This window comes from Heterocephalus glaber, unplaced genomic scaffold (assembly GCF_053883595.1).
Source record: "Heterocephalus glaber isolate CG9 unplaced genomic scaffold, H.glaber_assembly_v1.0 deba00001504, whole genome shotgun sequence".
Classification (NCBI taxonomy): Eukaryota; Metazoa; Chordata; class Mammalia; order Rodentia; family Bathyergidae; genus Heterocephalus; species Heterocephalus glaber.
In genome coordinates, this window is record NW_028258324.1 from 28,288,323 (window position 1) to 28,308,529 (window position 20,207).

At 37.8% G+C, this 20,207-nt stretch overlaps 1 protein-coding gene across 14 annotated transcripts in view; it reads left to right on the top strand.

Annotated features, from left to right (window-relative positions):
• Positions 1–20,207, top strand: part of Med12l (mediator complex subunit 12L) — a 314,799-nt gene that overhangs the window by 290,088 nt on the left and 4,504 nt on the right. For 13 of the 14 annotated variants that reach the window (XM_087186351.1, XM_021253159.2, XM_087186357.1 and 10 more), the window contains 4 exons: positions 1,019–1,248; positions 2,842–2,995; positions 6,075–6,188; positions 18,211–18,292. In XM_087186351.1, the coding sequence (XP_087042477.1) occupies positions 1,019–1,248; positions 2,842–2,995; positions 6,075–6,188; positions 18,211–18,292 (580 nt within the window). The remainder of the gene's footprint in view (positions 1–1,018; positions 1,249–2,841; positions 2,996–6,074; positions 6,189–18,210; positions 18,293–20,207) is intronic. The other variant, XM_087186356.1, reaches the window with a different exon arrangement.

Genomic DNA, 20,207 nt, shown 5'->3' on the forward strand with positions numbered 1-20,207 from the left:
TCGTGCTGTCTGCTGGAAGTTCATTATATTTACTCTGTCTTCCAAGTCAGAGGCATAAAGCTGGGCATGGTGGCGCACACCTGTAATCCCAGCACTTGGGAGGCAGGAGGATCCTGAGAGTTTAAGGCCAGCCTGGGCTACACAGTGAGTTCAAGGCCAGCCTGAACTACATAGCATGACCCTGTCTCAAAAAAAAAAAAAAAAAAAGTCAGAGGCACAAAATGACCTTAAGGTGTGGTGCTTTGAGGTTTCAATAGTGCTCTACTTTAATCAGCATTCTGTTATATAAATTGTATCTTATGATCCAATAGGACCTCAGGGTTTTGTTTTTTTTTTACATAAGGTGTCAAGCTTTAGAGAAATAAGTACCTTACTTGTATATTAATATTGACTAGAAAAAATTAAGTGTTCCAGTTATTAATGGTAGAGTACTGAAAGGAGCAGTGGTCTAAGCAACTCAAGAGGGCATTGAACAGTCATCAGTTGTTCCTGCTATTAATAGCATCCTTCCTGCTGTTAATGGTTGTTTTGTTTTATAACTGATTAGTAACTACTGACACATCCATCAGACTTAAAGATGTAGTTATATATTGGGAAACTATATTTTTAATTTATATTGAGCATGGATACCTTTTTGAGTAATTTTAGTAGTGATATTAATGATGTTTGGGATCTGTTGAACATTGATGTCATCTGTATATTAATTATTTCTGTACAGAAACATAGGCTTCCCTTTCCCCAAAATAAGCAGCTGATCTTAAAAGCCAGTTTAACCAAATGAGAATTCATTTATTTTTAAATTGAAATTTCTGGTGAATCATTATACAACCAGTTCATTCTATAGCTTTCTTGGTAGACTGCCTGCCTTCAGTACAGAAGTCTTTTTTATATTTTGAGGCAGAAGGGTCTTTGAAAAATTTCACAGAGGTCCTCATGTGTTTGCATCGGCCCAATGTATGTTAGTGAAATCTGGGTGATGAAATGGAGCTCTGACTTTCTCCCTTGTGCCTCCCTGCAGACCATGCCCCAGGGGTATACGATGTATGGAACACAGATGCCTTTGCAACAAACAGCACAGCAACAGGCTGGTGGTGTGGTCCTGTCTCCCAGCTACAACTCCAGGGTCTACCCGGCTGCACATTCCAGCCCTGCGCTAATGGAGAGACTCAGACAGATTCAGCAGCAGCCAAGCGGCTATGTGCAGCAGCAGGCCTCTCCGTACCTGCAGCCCTTGACGAGTTCTCAGAGGTGATACCAATAGAAATAATGATTGCAATAGTGAACACTCACATTCTGATATATTGTTATACTTCTCCTAGGCCATGGTATATTAGTGATATAAGGGATTTCTATGATCTTATATATTTGCGTATACTTTATATTCTGGCTTCTCATTTTTAGTAGGATGCAGGGAAAGATTCAAAATAAAGAATATCTCATCTTGTCTATTTTATTTAAGGCCCTGTAGTTTTGACCCACTTCTTCCATGGTATAGACATAATATTTTTAGATGATATTAGAATGTGAACTCTTAATATACTATCTTTTCTTATGTCTTTTCTCTTTTTTTAACTAAACCATCTAAGAGAAAAACTTGACCATTTTTAGCAGTGCCTTCTTACAATTTGTAGATAAGTGTCATAATATTTAATTTCAATACTAATTGTGCATAATATAAAAATTTTGCTAAAACTTAGTTTCTGCCTTTTTCTCCTCAGGGATGAGTAGTAAAACAGGATCATAATAAACTCTTTTTGGCTCCTGTTTTAATTAGATTCCTTAGACTTAGGGTATAACTGTGCTGCCCATTACTGTAGCTACAATCCAATGTGGCTATTTAAATTTAGACTTATTAAATTGTATTAAATCTTTGGTTTCTCCATTACCCTAGTCACATTTCAAGTATTTAGTGGCCAAACATGGCCAAAAGGGCCAGCTTTGAAACTGTGGCCTGTGTAGTCACACAGGGCTCTATGTTTATAAGGGGCCCATTCTTGGCTTGATGTTTTGTTATTTCTTGATATTCTTACTGATTTTTGATGAGGGAGCCCTGCATTTTTGTTTTACACCTATACCTGAAAATGATATAAGTAGCCATGATGGCTGTTGGCTGTCCTCTTGGAAAGCAGTGACAGAAATCAGTTTAGTCATCATAGGAAAAGCTATTGGATAGTATTGTCCTTAAAGACTAAGGGTCATGCAGACTTTTGCAGCATAGTGGACAGCTGGATGGCTCCCATGTACACCATCAGTGGGTTCATGTCAACTCCAGGTAATCACTGGAGAGTTAGGGAAAATAAATTAATTTGGAAAATATTCACTGTATTTACTATTTTTATAATAAGTTGCTGCATAGCATAGCCTAAGAGCTTAAACTTCATAGCTTGAAAACTCTAGGATCGCATCCCACCTATGCCCTTTGTGTTTTGAGTAACCTAGTTAAATTACTTCTTTGTCTCTGTTCTCTCATTTTTAAAGTTAGGATAACAAAAGTGCTGATCTCAGAGGACTGTAAATGAAATAATACATTTCAGACCTTTAGCACAGTGCTTGCTCCAAAGTAAATGTTCAGTTAATGTCACTTATTATTAAAACCTATTTAATTTTTAATAAGTAATTTATATATGATTGCGATTTTGCCTTAAATAGAGTGCTTGTTGACCTTTTTATCATGTGGTTGCATCTCTTATTTTACTCTTGGTCTTTGTCTCATTTGAATTGTACAAGTAGTTATTGGACACGTATATTTTCTTTGTGGATGAATGTAATGTGCTAGTGGCACTGATTAAAAATTTGTTGGTACACATGGGTCTGAAAACAGGTTGCATTATTCTTCAACAGACTGAACCATCAGGCTTTACAGCAGAGCCCTCTGGTGGCTGGGGGAATTGATGCTGTTCTGCCTTCTGCACATCCAAACCTCGTGGTGTCCCTGCCTCAGGACCCCATGAGACCCAGACAGCCACAACCTCGACAGCAGCAGAGACTCCTCCAGGTAGGGGGCAGGAATATGTGAGCTGTGGGTCACCCTTCAAACACTGCAAATGTGCAACAGTCTTACAAAATAAAAATCCATTAGATTTTAATTGCCTAGTCCAAGGAGCCCTGTATCTTTGACACTAGTAGCTGAACTGGTGCAACTTAGTTCAAACTTGGCAAAAGTTCTCCTTTATTGTGCATCTGCCAGGTCATGGATAGGAGAGGACATTTTGCAGAGCTTCCTTCCTCTTTCACAGATTCAGGGGATCATATGGATGCCTTTATTTTAATAGTAGGTCTCAGCTTGCCCAGATGCTGTTCAACTAGGTGCCTTCAGTTTGAGTGGAGAATTTCATATGCACAAAACATGCATGCAGACCAAAAAGCTCCTGAACTTCCAAGGCTTTCACCAGTTTTCTAGAAGTCTATAATCCAAAAAAGTGACTATGAAATTGGAGCAACATAGGGAGGATAATTCAAAGGCATATTATTCTTGTCTGTTTTAGAATCCAGAGAACTATCATTTACTTATTTGATGTAAATGGGCAATTTAACTTAGCAAGACCTTGTCTCAAAATGAAATATAATAAAAAGTGCCAAGGATGTAACCCAGTGAGAAGGCCCTGGCTTCAATCACCAAAACAGCAAAAAAGGAAAGAAAATAGGAAGCTTAGTGAGCTGGGGTACCCATGAACTATACCCTGGGTATGAGATCAGTGGGAAAGAAATCTGTCCTGCAGGAAGAAATAGCAAAGGGATTTCTGTGTCTCAGCTTTGAGTAGAAGGAAGTTGTGACCATAAGCTCAAGTGATTTGAGGTATGAATCTAGCCTGATCTCCAAAATTCTGGATGATAGTAACAGTGTGTGATAAGCAGAAGCCAACACAAATCCTCTGTAGAACTGAGTTTCACATGATGTCATTAGTTGTAAGATGCCAGTTGCATCCTAATTTTTGACCTGATAAAATGTTTTAAAATTTGTATCACAACACTCATAATAGCTGGTAATTGGTTTCTGGAAGTATGGCCAATCTCATTCATTGTACAGAAGTCATTTCCAAGGTGCTAAAAACTCTGTTCTTCACTTTGTAATCAATAAAATGGAAATAATTTAATACCTACCTCTTAAATGTGTAGCAATGTTTAAATACGAAAATCCAAGTAAAGTGTTAATTTGGTAATGTTACTATTGATCTTTTCATTAATATGACCATTAATAGTGGTATTTTCTTAAATCATCATTTTTCCCAACTTCTGAGGATATATGTTTCTGAATTTGTTTTAGAGCTACTATTTGTGTTTCCCTTCATTTTAAAATCTCTCACTTCCAAAACACTGAGGAAAGTTACTATGTTGTTTATTTACCCTTATCTTACAGTGGCTTTTTTTTCAAGGATGTAAATATGGAAAACCTTTCCTTATTGAGTAGTATTTATTTTTATCCCTAATGGCATAGTATGCTCTTTTGGTAATTTTTCTTATCAACAGTAGATTCCTTGGAAATATGAAAAAGTGATTTGTTCCTGAGTCTGAATTACACTTAATCCCTTTTGGTCACTGGCTGCCTCCATAAAGAAAAAAGTGTATGATTATTAAGTTGGGTTCGTCTTTCTTAGAGTTAGCAGAGCACCAAATGGATAGTTGGTGTCAAGCTGCAATAATGTCTTTCTGGTTCAACTTTTTATTATTCATGTTGGGAGTAACCCTACTCAGATCTCTTGACAGGAATCCCTATCCATGAGCAGAGTCACTTAGAAATGCTGTTTAGTAGTAGCTATTTAGCGCCTTGCTCTAAAGAAGACATAATTTGGGGAATATTCTCCAAACCAAGTTGGAAAAATGTAAAGGATAAAAAAAATCTTGGGTTGATAACTCAAGGATGAAGTATTTATATGGAAGAAGCTTTAAAGGTGATTGGGAGATAGCAATTATTTATATTTTCCTCTTGTCTATGTCCCGCCTGGTGAATATCTAGTTTGTTTTTTCTGTGACTTGGAAGTGTTTCCCAAGAGCTGTATATTTGATCCAATTTTGTTTCTGACATTATTTCTAGTTTTATGCTGTTAATTTATTTCACAACTTCTCATGGGAGCTAATCTATATCTTCAAAGAATAAAAATTAATTCCTAAAAGGTACCTCCAGTGTCACAGAGAATAAAATAATTACTGAGCAGTGCTCATCTAACCTGGTCAGATAGACAGGAAGGGCAAATGATGTGAAGGAAGTTAAAACAGTACTTAAAAAAGATATCCCCAGACAGTGTAAAATGATATAGATGGTGAACACTGACCCCAAAGGAAGAGGTCTTGGTGTCAGAGTGACCTGAGCAGGCTTTCTGGAAAAACAGGTTTAGGTCTTATTCTTAAAGGATGAAGGAGGTTTGGCAAGGGAAAAGTGGAAGAGGCAGGTCCACAAAATGATGTTTTGGTCAGTGACCGATTGCATATACCACTGTGGTCTCATGAGATTATACTAGAGCCGAAAATCGTCTATACCCTAGTGAGATCATAGCCTTCATTATCATCAACACAACACAAAAATGTTTGTGATGATGCTGGTGCATACAGACCTACTGCAGAGCCAGTCACACAAAAGTATAACTTGTACATCTATGTTCAGTGCACAATACAATAAAAATGATCATAAATAACTGTGTTTCTGGTTTATGTTTTTCCTTACTATACTTTCTATGACATTAGAATGCACTCCTTTTATTTCAAAAAAATGTTTATTTAAAACAGTTTATTGTGTTTCCTCATCAGCAGACATATACATCTTGTATTTCTCTTGTGCTTGAGTTAATCTCATGTAATTTTGGCACATGTTCATGCACACACACATGAGTATGCACTTCCACAAACCATGAAGCCTAGATGTGTAGTTGGCTATATCATTGAGGTTTGTGTAAGTGTACAGTATGGTATTCAGACAATGACAAAATCACCTACTGACACATTTCTCAGAAAGTAAGCCAGTTGTTAAAATGACACATTTTTGGTGCAACAGAATTAGAGAAAAGATATGGGAGAAAGAACTTCCAAGGTAATACTAACCCCCTTTCTTTAAGGCTGTGATCTTTTTTCTTCTTTTGCAGATCCAGCAGCCACCGCAGCCCCCACAGCCTCAGCAGCCTCCCCAGCCCCAGCAGTCCTCACAACCCCAGAATCAGACCCTTGGTCTCCAAGCAATGCAGCCCCAGCAGCCCTTGGTAAGGCCTGGTATTTTGGACTCAGACATGTGGGTTTCTTCTTTGAAGGCGGGTTGCATTCTTTATGTTCATTGGCTTGTAAAGACTTGAAATAGCTTACATATGTCCTAGTAGTTTTCCCCTAGAACTAGATCAGAGTTTTGTTATTATATTTGTTATTATATTTTGTTATTATATTTTTTATGTTTTCATAGAAAAATGCAAATATTGTGATTCAATAGGTTATACCATTTTCCTCTTGAAAAATTTTAGACTATTCCGTCGACTTAAAGACTTATTTATTTATTTATTTATTTGGGGGGGCGGGGTACCGGGGATTGAACTTGGGACCTTGTGCTTGCAAGGCAGGCATGGGAGACTTAAATATTTATATTGAAATATCAAGTTCTTTTAAAGAAAGCTAGAATTATGATTTAGTATGTATGTGTAGAAGATGATCTTATATTGCTATTTACAAAAAGCATTGGAGAGCTTTCTAAAATGTGGTCTTTAATGATGTAAAAGAAAGTAGTTTTAGCCAGTTAGAATTTACTTTCAGAATTTTTATCTAGTTCATAATTGTTTTTATTAGTACATGATTGCAGTGCATAATGATTACATTTATTGTGGGGAGTTTGTACATGGACATAACAAATCTTAATTATTTTTTCCTTGCCTACCCTTCTCATCCTTACCCGCTCCTTCTACCTCTTAGCCCCATCCCATTAACAAAAGCTTTATTTCCATTTCTTTTTTTCGTTTTATTCCATCTCTTCCCATTTCTCTTTTCCATTTGAAAAAGATCTCCCTACTTCCTATTATCTTTTGTTTTGTTCTCTATTTATATTTTGGATTTCTCATATAAGATAAGCCATGTGATATTTAATACAATTCTCTAGCTGTACAAATCAAATTTGGAAATAATACATGACATCACAGTTTCATAAACCTCAGTAATTCACAATAACCATTACTTTTGAGTTTCATATCCCTATTTTTTTATTTACTTAACTACTTTCACTTAAATTGTCTCCTTTTTCTGTTAGGTAAATATCTTTTCGAAGGAAGAACTCAGCACTATCATCAGTGATTATATTACTTACCACATAGTGTCAGGAATATACGTGAAAATAAATACAGTGATATCTCAGTTCACGAATTTAATTTGTTCTACAATTTTGGAAAAGATGGCTGTGTTTGTGTGGAAAAGATGGTCATGTTTGTCACCCTCGGAAGTTTGCCAGCCAAAACAAAGTTTTGCCAAATGCTTCTGTTTGTGAACCAATTTGTTTGCAAACAAAAGCGTTCATGAACTGAGGTACCACTATACTTAAGAGGAAGAGTTGAGAGGTTTTTCCATGTAACTCAGCAATGTGAATTTTGTGAGTATTACCTATGATGAGCAGGCTACCATGTCTCATACCGGAAAACACTGGATGGACGATTTGAGGATGGATGGTTTCACAAGTTTATAGAAAAGCAGAAGCAACATGGAAATGCAATAGTACATCAGGAAGAATTAGATTAGAATTAAGTACTTAAAGGGCTGTGCCCAGATAGGACACAAATCCAGTGTGATCAGCTTAAGTAGGACAATTCCTAGTACCCTTACCAAGCCTCTGCCTCGCCCAGTTTGAACTCCATTCCATATTTAATGTAGTTCTTTATCATGAATCTAACTTTTCCCAGGTACATATGAATTCCCAAAACTGAACCAAGGATATATAAAAACCTGAATAATCCAATGAAATTGAAACAGTAATTAAAAAAACCCACCAACTGAGAAAAACCCAGATCCTAGTGGATTCACCTCTATATTCTACAAGAACTAGAAGGAGGACCTAACGCTAATACTCCTCAGATTCTGTAGTGAAATTGAAAGGGAAGTCCCTGGAAATTAACATTACCCTGATTCTAAAACCAGACAAGGTCCAACCAAAAAAAGAGAAGTGCAGGCCAGTGTTATTAATTAATTTAGACACAAAAATTCTCAAAAAGATACTAGCAAACAGAATGCAACAAACCATTAAAAAGATCGTACATCATGATCAAGTAGACTGCATCCAGGGATGCAGGGATGATTCAACCTATGCAAAATTCTAAATGTGATACATCACATAAACAGAAGTAAGGACAAAAATCACATGATTATCTAAATAGCCCTAGAAAAAGCCTTTGGGGGAAAAAAACCAACATCTGGTCATGATAAAAAATCCTGAAGAAAATAGATAGGAGGACCTTATTTCAATCTGATAAAAACCGTTTATGACAACCAACAGCTGATATCTTATAAAATGGGGAGAAGTTGAAAGTTTTTCCTGTAAAATCAGGAACAAGGGAAGGATGTCTGCTATCACCACTCCTGTTTGATACATTCTTGAAAAATTGGCCAGAGCAATCAGACTAGAGAAAGAAATAAAAGGGATATATATAGGAGAGAAAAGTCAGATTATCCTTACTTGCAGTTGCCATAATCCTCTACACAGTAGACCCCAAAAATTCCATCAAGACTCTTATAATTAACCAAATTCAGTAGCTTAGCTGGATACAAAATCAACACACAAAAATTACCAGCATTTCTGTAGACCACTAATGAACTCACTGGGAAAGAAATTAGGAAAACAATGCCATTCACAATTGCATCAAGAAAAATTAAACACTTAGAAGTTAATCCTACCTCTGCAATGAGAACTGCAGTACTCTGTAAAAGGAGATTGAAGAGGGCATCAGAAAATGGAATCCCTGTTCCTGAATAGGCAAAACCAATATTGTCAAACTGGCCGTACTCGCAAAACAAATAATACAGTTTTAACAGAGTCCCAATCAAATACCAATAGAAGTTATCACAGAACTAAACAATCCTAAAAATTTATTTGGAGCCAGAAGAGACAAAGACAAGACTGCAAAAGCAGTCTTGAGCACAAAGAGCAAGGCAGGATGCATCACAATCCCAGACTTCAAGTTATACTACAAAGCTACAGTAATAAAAACAGCATGGTATTATCACAAAAACAGACCTGTGGATTAAGGGAATAGAATAGAGGATGCAAAAACAACTCCTGGCACATTCAGCTATTTGATATTTGACAAAGGTGCCAAGAAAATATACTGGAAGAACGATAGCCTCTAACAAGTGGAGCTGGGAAAACTGCCTATTTACACACAGAAAATTAATTCTACACCTATGTCTCTCATCATGCACTAAATTGAAGTCAAAATGGATCAGAGATCACAAGATTAAAACAAACTTCTGGAGGATAAAATAACTCTTGATGATAGTGGTGTAGGCAAGGACTTTCTGTACAGAACACCAGTTGTACAAGAAATAGGACCAAGAATCAACAAATGGAATCTTAACAAGTTAAAAAGCTTCTGTGCAGCAAAGGAAACAACCAGCAGTGAAGAGAGAATCTACAGAATGGGAAAAAAAAATTCGCCAGCCCTTCCTTGGACAGAGACCTAGTATCTAAGATACATAAAGAACTAAAAAGAAGTTAGAGCTCCCTAGATAAAAGACCCAATCAAAAGAGCAACTGAAGTAAGTAGACATTTCTCAGAAGAAGTATAAATGGCCAACAAATACATAAAACAATGTTTAACATCTCTGGCCATTAGAAATTGCAAATTAAAACAACACCGAGTTTCTACCTTACTCCAGAAAGTATGGCTATCATCAAGAAATCACATAATAAAAAATACTAGTCAGGCTATTGGGAGAAAGAACCCTTTTACACTGTTGATGAAAATGCAGACTAGTGCAACCACCATGAAAATCAGTGTGGAGATTCCTCAAAATCTGAAAATAGAATTTCAATTTGACTGATCTATTTCCCTTCTGTCAGGTAAAAGGGCCGAAGACCAAGACCAGACGAGGCCACAACAAGACTTTATTAGGGGAATAGATCTGCCGGGCTGTCTCTGAACAAAGGAGAGACAAAAGCAATATGGCCGGGGCAGGGAGAGTCTTTTATAGAGACTGGGGTGGGGTTTGTAGGGGCTGAGGTGGGGTTGAGTGAGGTGGTGACTAGGGAATGGAGGAGCCCGTGATGTCACTAGGTGGTAGGAGGTGAGCGAGTATTAGGTTACTTTCTAGGCAGGAACAGGGGCATGCTGGGAAGAAGGGTTTATTCTTTGGTGGGAACAGCCATCTTGGCATGATGTCACACAGGGAAGAGGGCAGCTACTATACATAATAGCTGCTGAGGTGGTGGGAGACCTATCACCTTCTAGGTACAGTATTTTACTGAAAGAGTTAAAGACAGCATATTACAGTGATACATGCATACCCATGTTCATAGCTACAGAAGTCATTATAGCTAAGAGTTGAAAGTAGCTTATATGTCCATCAACAGATGACTGGATAAAGAAAAAGTGGCATTTATACATATTGGATATCTTAGTTACTTTTCTTGTTGCTGAAACAAAATACCTGACATCCAAAGTTAAAGAAGGAGAGGTTTCAGCCCATAATCAGCTGGCTCCAAGGCAGGGAGGCATGGCAGACAGGATCTAAGAGGAGAAACAGTTCATGGAAGGCAGAAAGTCGCAAAGCAACAAAGTAGCAAAGAAGCAAATCCAGGAGACCTTAGCAGCTTCTTTCTGCCTCTTGTATATTCTTTCTAAGCTATCCAGTTTAGGGAAGGTGGCAAGCCAGTCAGTGATCCCCACATCACACATTCTAGATTCAGCCACCTCTGAAAAAGCCCTACCTCTGCCTGCATGAGCCTTTGGGGCTGGGGGGTGTGCATCTAGACACAAGCTGTAACAGTGGAGTACTGCTCAGCCATAAAGAAGGATAACCCGAGTCATTTGTAGGAAAAGGGTTGCACCCTGAGACCATAATGTTAAATGAAATAAATCAGACATACAAGCTTAAATATCTCATGGTTTCTTTCACATGAGAAACCCAATATTTAAGTAAAGGCAAAATAAAGGATAGACAATAGGAAATAAATAGGGAGATAAATCTTTTGGAAAAGGGAAAGGGACCAAGAGATGGAAGGGAAAAGGGGATGAAAAAAGAGTGAAGATATGTTCTGTACATGTGCCAGCTCCCCATGAGGATTACATTCATTATGCACTGCAAACATGTACCAATAATTTAAAAATAATGTATAAAATATTTAAGGGTATAAAATTAGTTTTATTCCTAGATTCAACTTTCAGATGGATATTTACTATCAAGTGCCTGAAATAGTAATAGTTATTTTTGTGTAAGGTAAACAAAAAAGTTTGATTTGATTAGAGAAATTACCCTTATGGTCCTGGGGTAGAAATTGACTTCACATTTCTTACAGTTTGAAGTAGGGACCAGCTTATACAGAACTGAGAGGAGACTCTCCCCAGGATCCACTAGAATTAAGGCATATATAAGGGATTTCGTGTTTCCTGCTCATCTTATAGTTTACTGAATACATAATAAATGATATGTAAAGCATTTGCATCATATTTATTTAGTTTTGATTTCTAATATACCGAAATTTTTAATGTTAAAAACTTGTGTTTCATTCACTAGCTTAAAATACTACTGTTCCAGGGATGGGACATGTTATTTTGGAGCATGGCATATGACTTTTTTCCTCATTATGTTCATGGAAAAGTCATTTCAGAGAAATAACCTTCATTCAAAGAAATTTTAATGAATAGGAAAACCACAATAGGCTTTTTAAAGCTTTTTTTTTTTCTTTTCAGCTGAATTTTTAAATGCTACCTTGAGAAGCATGATGTTTTTTGTTTTGTTTTTAACATTTAGACCACTACTTGTAATACAGGCAGCACTTAGAGTAGACAGACAAAAATATTACAAATGTGTAAGGATGGCCTAGGAAATTTTAAATGTTTTAAAATTTTAGATGCTTAGATCTGGAGTGTTAGGTTTCAGATTAGAAGGTATGGTCAATAATCTTGGAATTTTATATTATTATAATTTATCTTTAAAGTATACTTCTTTTTGTGTACATATGCTTTTTTTCATTAAGTTTATTGGTACATTGTAGATGTACAATATCATGTCATCATTGGGAATTTGTACCTTTACATGATATATCTTGATTCTTACTTATTTTCCCCATTCCCGTGCTCTCCACCCTTCCCTATTTGCAAAGACTTTGTTTCTTTTTTTTCCTTTTCTCATATTTATTCCTTTATTCCTTTCCCTTGTGCCTCCCACTTCCCCTTTCCCTTTGGACCTTTTCTTCCTATTTCACATTATCTATTATGTATTTGATCCTTATGTACACTTTCATGCAGTAGTAGTGGGGGACCTCAGTACCCCACTGTTACAAATAGATCAACCAGACAAAAAATAACCAATGAAATACTAGACCTCAACCAAACTCTAACAAATGGACTTAACAGATGTTTACAGAGCGTTCCCACCCCCAAAAATCGGAATACACATTGTTTTCAGCTGCACACAGGTCGTTTTCCAAAATACTTCCAAAATCACATACTTGCTCATAGAACATATGCTTTTTATTGATCTACTCAACTGTTTGTAATGTTAAGCAGCATGTAATGAAGTCAGTCCCTTCTATTGCTCTGCTATAATTTGCTTAATCACCTCATCCACTGTTAAGTATTTAGACTGTGTCCCGTTTTAAAAATAGTGCTAAGGATATTTTGATATACTGTATTTTTTGGTCTTACAATAAAGAAAAATAGAAATATAAGAAAAAATTATCACTGCTTCTATATATCTTTACAACTGTAATAGCACAAAGTCTCAGTAATATTAAGAAAAATACTATATTTCCTTTTATCTCTTGGTATTGTTCATTTTCTTTATTATTTCTACTAAGATTTACTGTATATACATAAATACACTTATTTTCCATTTATTATAAACATCTCTAGCAGATCCAGTTCTTCTAAGTGGCCAGTGTTTTGCATTCAGCTCCTCTCTTTGACAGAGAAAAGGGTAATATGCTGGCTGTTTAGGACAGCTGAGCCCTGACTCATCAGGGTTCTGATTCATGCTGTTATCAAGGGAGAAGTGGAAATGGTAACACAATCACCATCCTCCATGACTTCTCCTGCCACTATCTGCTGACAGGGAAAATTCATAGTTGAATTCAACAAGAGCTTATTTCAGCATATGCAGTAGGGACTGCCACCCTCCCAGATGTTATGGAGAAGGCCGAGAAAGTACCGTGCATGTTCCTTCCAGAGGACTTAGAATTGTAGGAAATGGTTAAATATCCACACTATGCATGGAAAGTGGTATATGGGTACTGGGTTTTGGGTAGAATGGCTTCAGAGGTTGTATTAACTTGTAGAACTGCCTTCCAAAGTACACAAACTGGGTGACATAAACAACAGAAATGTATTGCCAGTCAATTTGAGACAGGACTTGTAAGTTCAAGATCACGATATTAGCAGGGTAAGTTCCTTCTGCAGGCTCTGAGGGAGTCTCTTTCATGCCTTTCCCCTGCCTTCTGGAAGTTTACTGGCCATCTTTGGCTTTCCTTGGCTTGTAGAACCATGAACTCTTCCTTTATCTTCTGGTAGGGTTCTCACTGTTTGCATATGTGTGTTCAAATTCCCCTGTTTTGTTTTGTTTTTTTGTTTTTTGGTACGGGGTATCTAACTCAGGACCTTGCGCTTGCAAGGCAGGCGGTGGAACCACTGAGCTAAATCCCTGGCCCACAAATCCCCCTGTTTTATGAAGACACCATTGATATTAATATAAATGCTGCCTTGCTGCCTTGTTTTGCACACTGGTAGTGTGATCACAGCAAGAGCTAGTAGGAACCTCACAACTGTTGTAAGAGCAGTGATGGTCTTTACTTTGGTGCCTCTGGAACCCAGAAAAGTACCTGGATTCTTTAAATATCTGTCAAATGACTGATTTGCCGATTGATAGCAGTAAGTTTTTTCATCACACCTGTAAGAAAAAATGTATTTCAAAGGCAAGATGTCTAAATCACCTGAGAGTTATTATGTAGGCCCATCATCAAATTATCCCAGTTGCTGATTTAGTAGTGTCTGCTTCTGGTGCTAAAAGGTTAAGTTAAAGTTCTGAGATTTAAAAAAAAATCATAATGACATTTAGGAAGAAATTGCTAGTAAATCACACATTTTTGCCTTAGTAATGATTAATCATAGAATGAAAATATTCTTGAATAAATGAGTTTTTCAAAACAGATTGAAAGATCCATCTTTATTTTTTTAAGTTGAGCAAACAGTGATGTTTCCTGGAGAGTGGTTATGCTACACCAGCTGGTTGCACCTTATGGTGTTGAGCTGTGTTTTGTCTTTTGGTTACAGCAGGGCATAGCTTCTGCCTCCAAGAAGCTCAGAAGCCAAAGTGCTGGTGAAAGGCATTAGCTAGGCTGTCCCATATGCTTATAATCAAGGGGACCACACAGCACTGATGGTTCAGGAACAGTCCCTGCTCTATATGCCTGAAGGATTAGGTGATAACACTAGCTCTCCCACTACTCCCATAGGTCAGTATTAAAGAAGTGGTCTCAAAACCCTTTAACATTTAGAGTTATTGTAGACCCAAGAAACTTTTGTATATCAGTATTTACTATTTTAGCAATTAAAGAAATATTAGCAACATTTAGTAATTTATTTTAAAATACCCATTATTGTGTTAACAGAAATATTGTATTTTTATGAAAAAATTAGAAAAATGATAACATTTTTGAAAATACCTTTAATGCTTGACTGAATAGAATACATTGAATTTGTTGCAATAGCATTCCTTACGTAGCTTGAGGAAAACTATGCATTACACTCAGAAGACAATGGAAGTGAACAAAGCAAATTCATGTCTTCCTATTATTATGAAAATGTTTTTGACTTTTTAGATAACATGGCAGTCTTGACTTCCCCTGAGGTCCCTGGATCACCCTTTGAAACACTCTGAGTATGTTCTGTCTCTTTTTCTATTTGCTTGTTTTGTTTTTGTGATACAGGCGATTGAACTCAGAACCTTGCACATACTAAGCAAATGCTGTATCACTGAGTAACATCCCCAGCCCTACACCAAGCTCTTTAAGTCACTCAGCAGACACCTTCCCCTTCCCAGAACACACACATACACCCACAAGGACAGGAGCTCTCTAGGTACCTTGTTATTGCCAGGCTTACAAAGTATAGAATCTGAGGAGATCACTGCAGTATTTCATTCTGTGAATTGTCCCATTTGAAGCAGGTTTTAAATGAACAGAAGGAAGGCAGTTAAGCATTTGCTGGATGTACAAATGTTCAATATTTATGCGCTGTATGCATTAGTATGCCAGTTAATCAGTTTAGACATCTTTGCAGCCAAATACTTAGAATTCAGAATTATTCCCAAATAAGTTAATATTTGGAAGATAGTGTTTCCACTGAAGGATATGCCGATGGAGTGGTGGGTATATGGGGAAATGTTGGCCAGAGGCTACAAAGTCAAATTAAGAAGTTCTGGTGATCTATTTTACAGCATGGGACTATAGTTAATAATAAGGTACTTTGTACTTCAAAATTGCTAAGAGTAGATTTTAAAAGAAATGATAAATATGCAGGGTGATGAATATGTTAACTAGTTTGATTAATCGTCCCACGGCGTATACATATAACATTACATTTTACCCCATAAATATATATAGTTGTATTTTCATGGGGGTGGGGATGAGCTAGGTGATTGTGGTTAAGATGTTGGACTCTGGATCCATAAAGTTTAGTCTGAAACCCAGCCCCAATACCTACAGTGATTATGGGCAAATTGCTGAATCCCTCTGAGCTTCAGTTTCCTCATCTGTAAAATGAGAATGATAGCAGGAAGAGTTCACACTCCCTTATATATGTTCCCCAAATTCAAATGCCACTGACAATGAAAGAATTACTTATAACTCACAAAAGCTGGCCTGAATGGACACAAGGCTCTTTTCATGGATCCTACTTGATGTAACTGTTCATGTGTTTTGCTGCAGAAATTTAATGTTTGCTGTGGCATGCTGCCTTACACTTAGGCTTGGTCTGTGTATTATGAATGTTTTATAGTGAACCATCTATATACTGAATTTCAAAACACAGGTGTCCTATGACTTTGGATAAGAGATTGAGGAGTCACTACCACATCAGGATTAAATGTGCTAATACATATATATAATATCCAGTATGTAATACTTGGCACATAGTATTGTATAAGCTTTTGTTAAATAAATGTAGTGATTTTTCTGAATAAGCACAGAAACAATTGAATAGAAGAAAAGCACTTTTATTTTTCAACGTAAATGACAGATAGATTTTTATTGTTTTTCCCTCTGTATTTGGGCAACAGAAGAAAGGCAAGCTGCGATTCTCCTGCCTTTTATTGTGAAAAATAGTGACAGTGGTGGAGGGAATATTTTGTCAGATATGTGTATCTTTTTAGTAATAAGGTTGTGGGACTTGATGGCGCTTCAGAATTAATGATTGCACTGATTTGTACTGCACACCTATTGAGTGCCTGGTAGTGTGAGATACAAGGGATACCTGAATGGATGATCCCAACCAAGTCTTGAGTCACTCACTGTCTAGTGGAAGAGAAGCAACTGACCTTGCTGTTGTTCCAGACACTCAGTTTTAAAAGTCAACCTGGTGATGCCCACTGATGAGGGCAAATAAAATACAGGACTCCCAGCTAAATTTGAGTTTCAGGTAAACAGTAACATTATAAGTGTTCAAAATACTATATTGGACATATTTACACTAAATTCAGTACATGTCACATGAATTGAGACATACTTAGAACTAGAAAAATATTCATTTATCTAAAATTTTTATTAACTGCATATTTTGTATTTTTATTTTCTGGCAACCCTACTTATAATCCTAGGGTATTTTCTGTCATTGGCAAGCTGAGGAGCAAATAGATTTTGCATTCATTTAGGGTAATTGAAAATACTCTATAAATACAAAACTCTTCAAAGAGGTGAACAGGACTAGGAAACTAACTGGGGATATGGCACAGGCATGGTGTCTTCTAAGGCCATTAAGGCAGAAGAGGGAGGTGAAGAGGGTTGTGGCCTTCCTGCCCTGGATACTCAGGATGTGCTCAGCCAGCGAGCCCCAACATGGAGGAAACTGACAAAACTAAAGCATAGCTTTACTGTATCTCGGCCTCCTGGAAGTGCCCCCTTTCCCCACCAAAGTCGGATGCCAAAGGCCACCACCTAATGGATGGTGAGAACAGCACAGTCCTGATGAGCCTCTGTCTAAGAAGCTCCTCCTTAGTTACAACAGTAATAAGCCAGGCAGAAGGGGCTGGGGAGGAGAAGAGAGCAAAGAAAGAAAAGGGAGAAAGTGACAGCCTGGCATTTGAAAGTTAAGGAAAAAGTAAATTGATATGCCCATTCATTCTAATAAAAAATAATTTTACTCCTACCAGACATCAACTCTCTCTTTGAATAACCATCACAATTTCTTCTGCCAGCTGAACAGATAGAACCAGGGCACTGGCCACCCATATTGTGCCTGGGACCTCTGCAGTCACTTGCAGGGTCTGAGAGAGATCATTTTTCTAAAGTTTGCACTCTTGGTGCCTCACTTAGCCTCATCCTGCCCCAGCACTGGCCACATTATACTAAGGATGGGTATCGCCAACTTTCACCTTCCATTGGGTGGGGAATTTCACAAGAGCCTGGACCTAGCACTGCTCTGCCTCTCTAGATTCCTTTTTCCCATTCATGCTGTCAAGGTGTATAGGAATTCAACAAATCTTCTCACCAGAGAGCTTTCATTTTGCTAACAAAAGCTACTCATGATATATTGATTCTCATTAGCCAACTGGTGAAGGGTAAGATGACAGTGATCTTTGAACTTTTTGGGTACCTCTAGAGAGTGGACTCCATTATCAGGATTCTTCAAATAAACACCAGCTCACCTGGACAGGTGGTGCACGACAGGTGTTTACCCGATGTACACCAGAGCATATATGACATGGATGGCCCTTTTATCTTGATGTATGTAAAAGTGCATCACAGAATGTCTGACCCCAGGCTTTCGCCTGTTCTTGCCTGTGATTAGCACCATGGGCTGACTTCCATCCTTTCTCCCATTGCAATTGCAGTTTCCCAGGCAAGGCTTGCAGCAGACCCAGCAGCAGCAGCAGACAGCCGCCCTGGTGCGGCAGCTCCAGAAGCAGCTTTCTAGTAAGTACCCTGTTTGTCATTGAGCCGACGGCTCCTAGGAAATTAAAAAGCAAGCAAGCAGAGCACAGTGGTGATCCCTCAAAAGTGGCACTGTTTTCTTTGGTACCATGTCCATGTGTGCTTTAGTTCACAATGTTAGTATCATGTCTCAGTTTATTTGGATTTAGGCTTCAATACTTCTTTTCCTGAAAAAGTCCCAACTTTTTAAAAAAATTCAGCAATAATAGTTTCCTCTTTCTTCCATCTGAACTTGGAAATGTTTCTTTTCATTCAGGGGACCCCTGTAAAACTGCAAGTGTCCTTTTGTTTTATTTTGTTTTTGTGGTGCTGAACCCAGGGCCTTCTGCAAGCCAGGCAAGTGCTGGACCACAGAGAGCCCCCCACCAATCCCAGGTGTCCTTTTTATAAAGCTGGAAATGTTCAGGGAGTAGCTCAGCCAGTGCCCTCATTATACAGATGAATGAGGTTAGCTGGCCTCCCAAGGTCTCAGGTACTCGGAGGCCAGCACTAAATGGTGACTGCTCTCCCCACTGTTATCATCCTATCCTTCCAAATGAGTCAGAGAAATCAAACCCTGTAGTATTGCAAACAGCATGGAAGATGGCAGAACAGTGTTTTCTTCCCGGTAATCTTACCTACTGTGCTGGTGTGAATTATTTTCTCTTATTTGCTACCTTTCTAGAGCACATACTAGCAGCCCACTCTCTCATCATACTTTATACCTTAACAGCAGCAGTACATTCCTGTGACTCAAATTACTCTATGCTGTAGTCATAGGGCAGGCAATCTTTTCAACACTGGGAATGAGCCCCCTGAGAAGCAAAGAATATTAGCCTAGAAATCTGGTTATGTAAATTCTGGTGTCAGTGTGGCCACTATCACGGAGATTATGTAGTTTTTTCATGTGTGCTGTTAGGGAGGCTAACAGTTTACTCTGGATCTCAGATCACATGCTTCTACAGTAGCATGAAGACCAGTTTGTGCTGAAAACAGTGATACGGGTGTGGTAGCCCATTGATATCATCAGGACTGCTATCAGTTTAGGCCTAAGGGCAGCTTTATTTGAGTCTTCATTTTCCCCCTGGCTGCTGTGCATGTTGATTTCCTGGCAGAGGAACCCGCTCACCCCCCACCCCAACACATTGGTGTCTCTACCAGTGGACATACCTAAAATCTTTCAATTTTTTCTTTAAAAGTATTTTTTTCTCTTGTAGCCTCATTTAATTTCAGTTAAATCAAACAAATCAACCTTTTTCTTTTCTACCTATGATTTAATAGGTCTGATCTGTGTGACTAAAATTTCATGGTATTTTATTATTTCCAGAGTTCATATTCTTGAAGAAAATATAACCTTAAGGCAGAGATTGTTTTCTAATGTTTAGAAATAAGTACTTACGATTTTAGTGTATTAGCACCCTTTGGGGGAGCTTGTCTACTCTTCACTGTTTACCAGAAACCAAGGGATGCAGTGTTTTTTTAAGCTGTCATTTATGGAGTACATTCTTGGACCTAGACACTATGACTTTACATGTATTAGTTCACTTATTTCTTTAACAACCATGTGAGATCAGGTATTATTACTGTTCCCATATTATAGATGAGGAAACAACTGAAAAATAGAAACATTGACTGATTTCCCCAAGGTTATTCAATTAATGGTAAGGGACAGAGCTGGGACTTGAATTCAGAGGGTCTTCCAGAGTCCACCTCTTAACCACAGTATAGACTCTGCTGCTTGGTATTAGCAGTTATGCCAACCTCCTTGGTTGAAGAGCCACCTGAGCTGATGCCACCACACAATTTCAGAAAGTTCTTTTTGTAATGTGGTGCATGTGAGCAAGACTTCTGAATTTGGATAATCCAGAGTAATGCAAGAAGTAGCTGTGTCTACTGTTTTGATGTCGACTGTCATTTT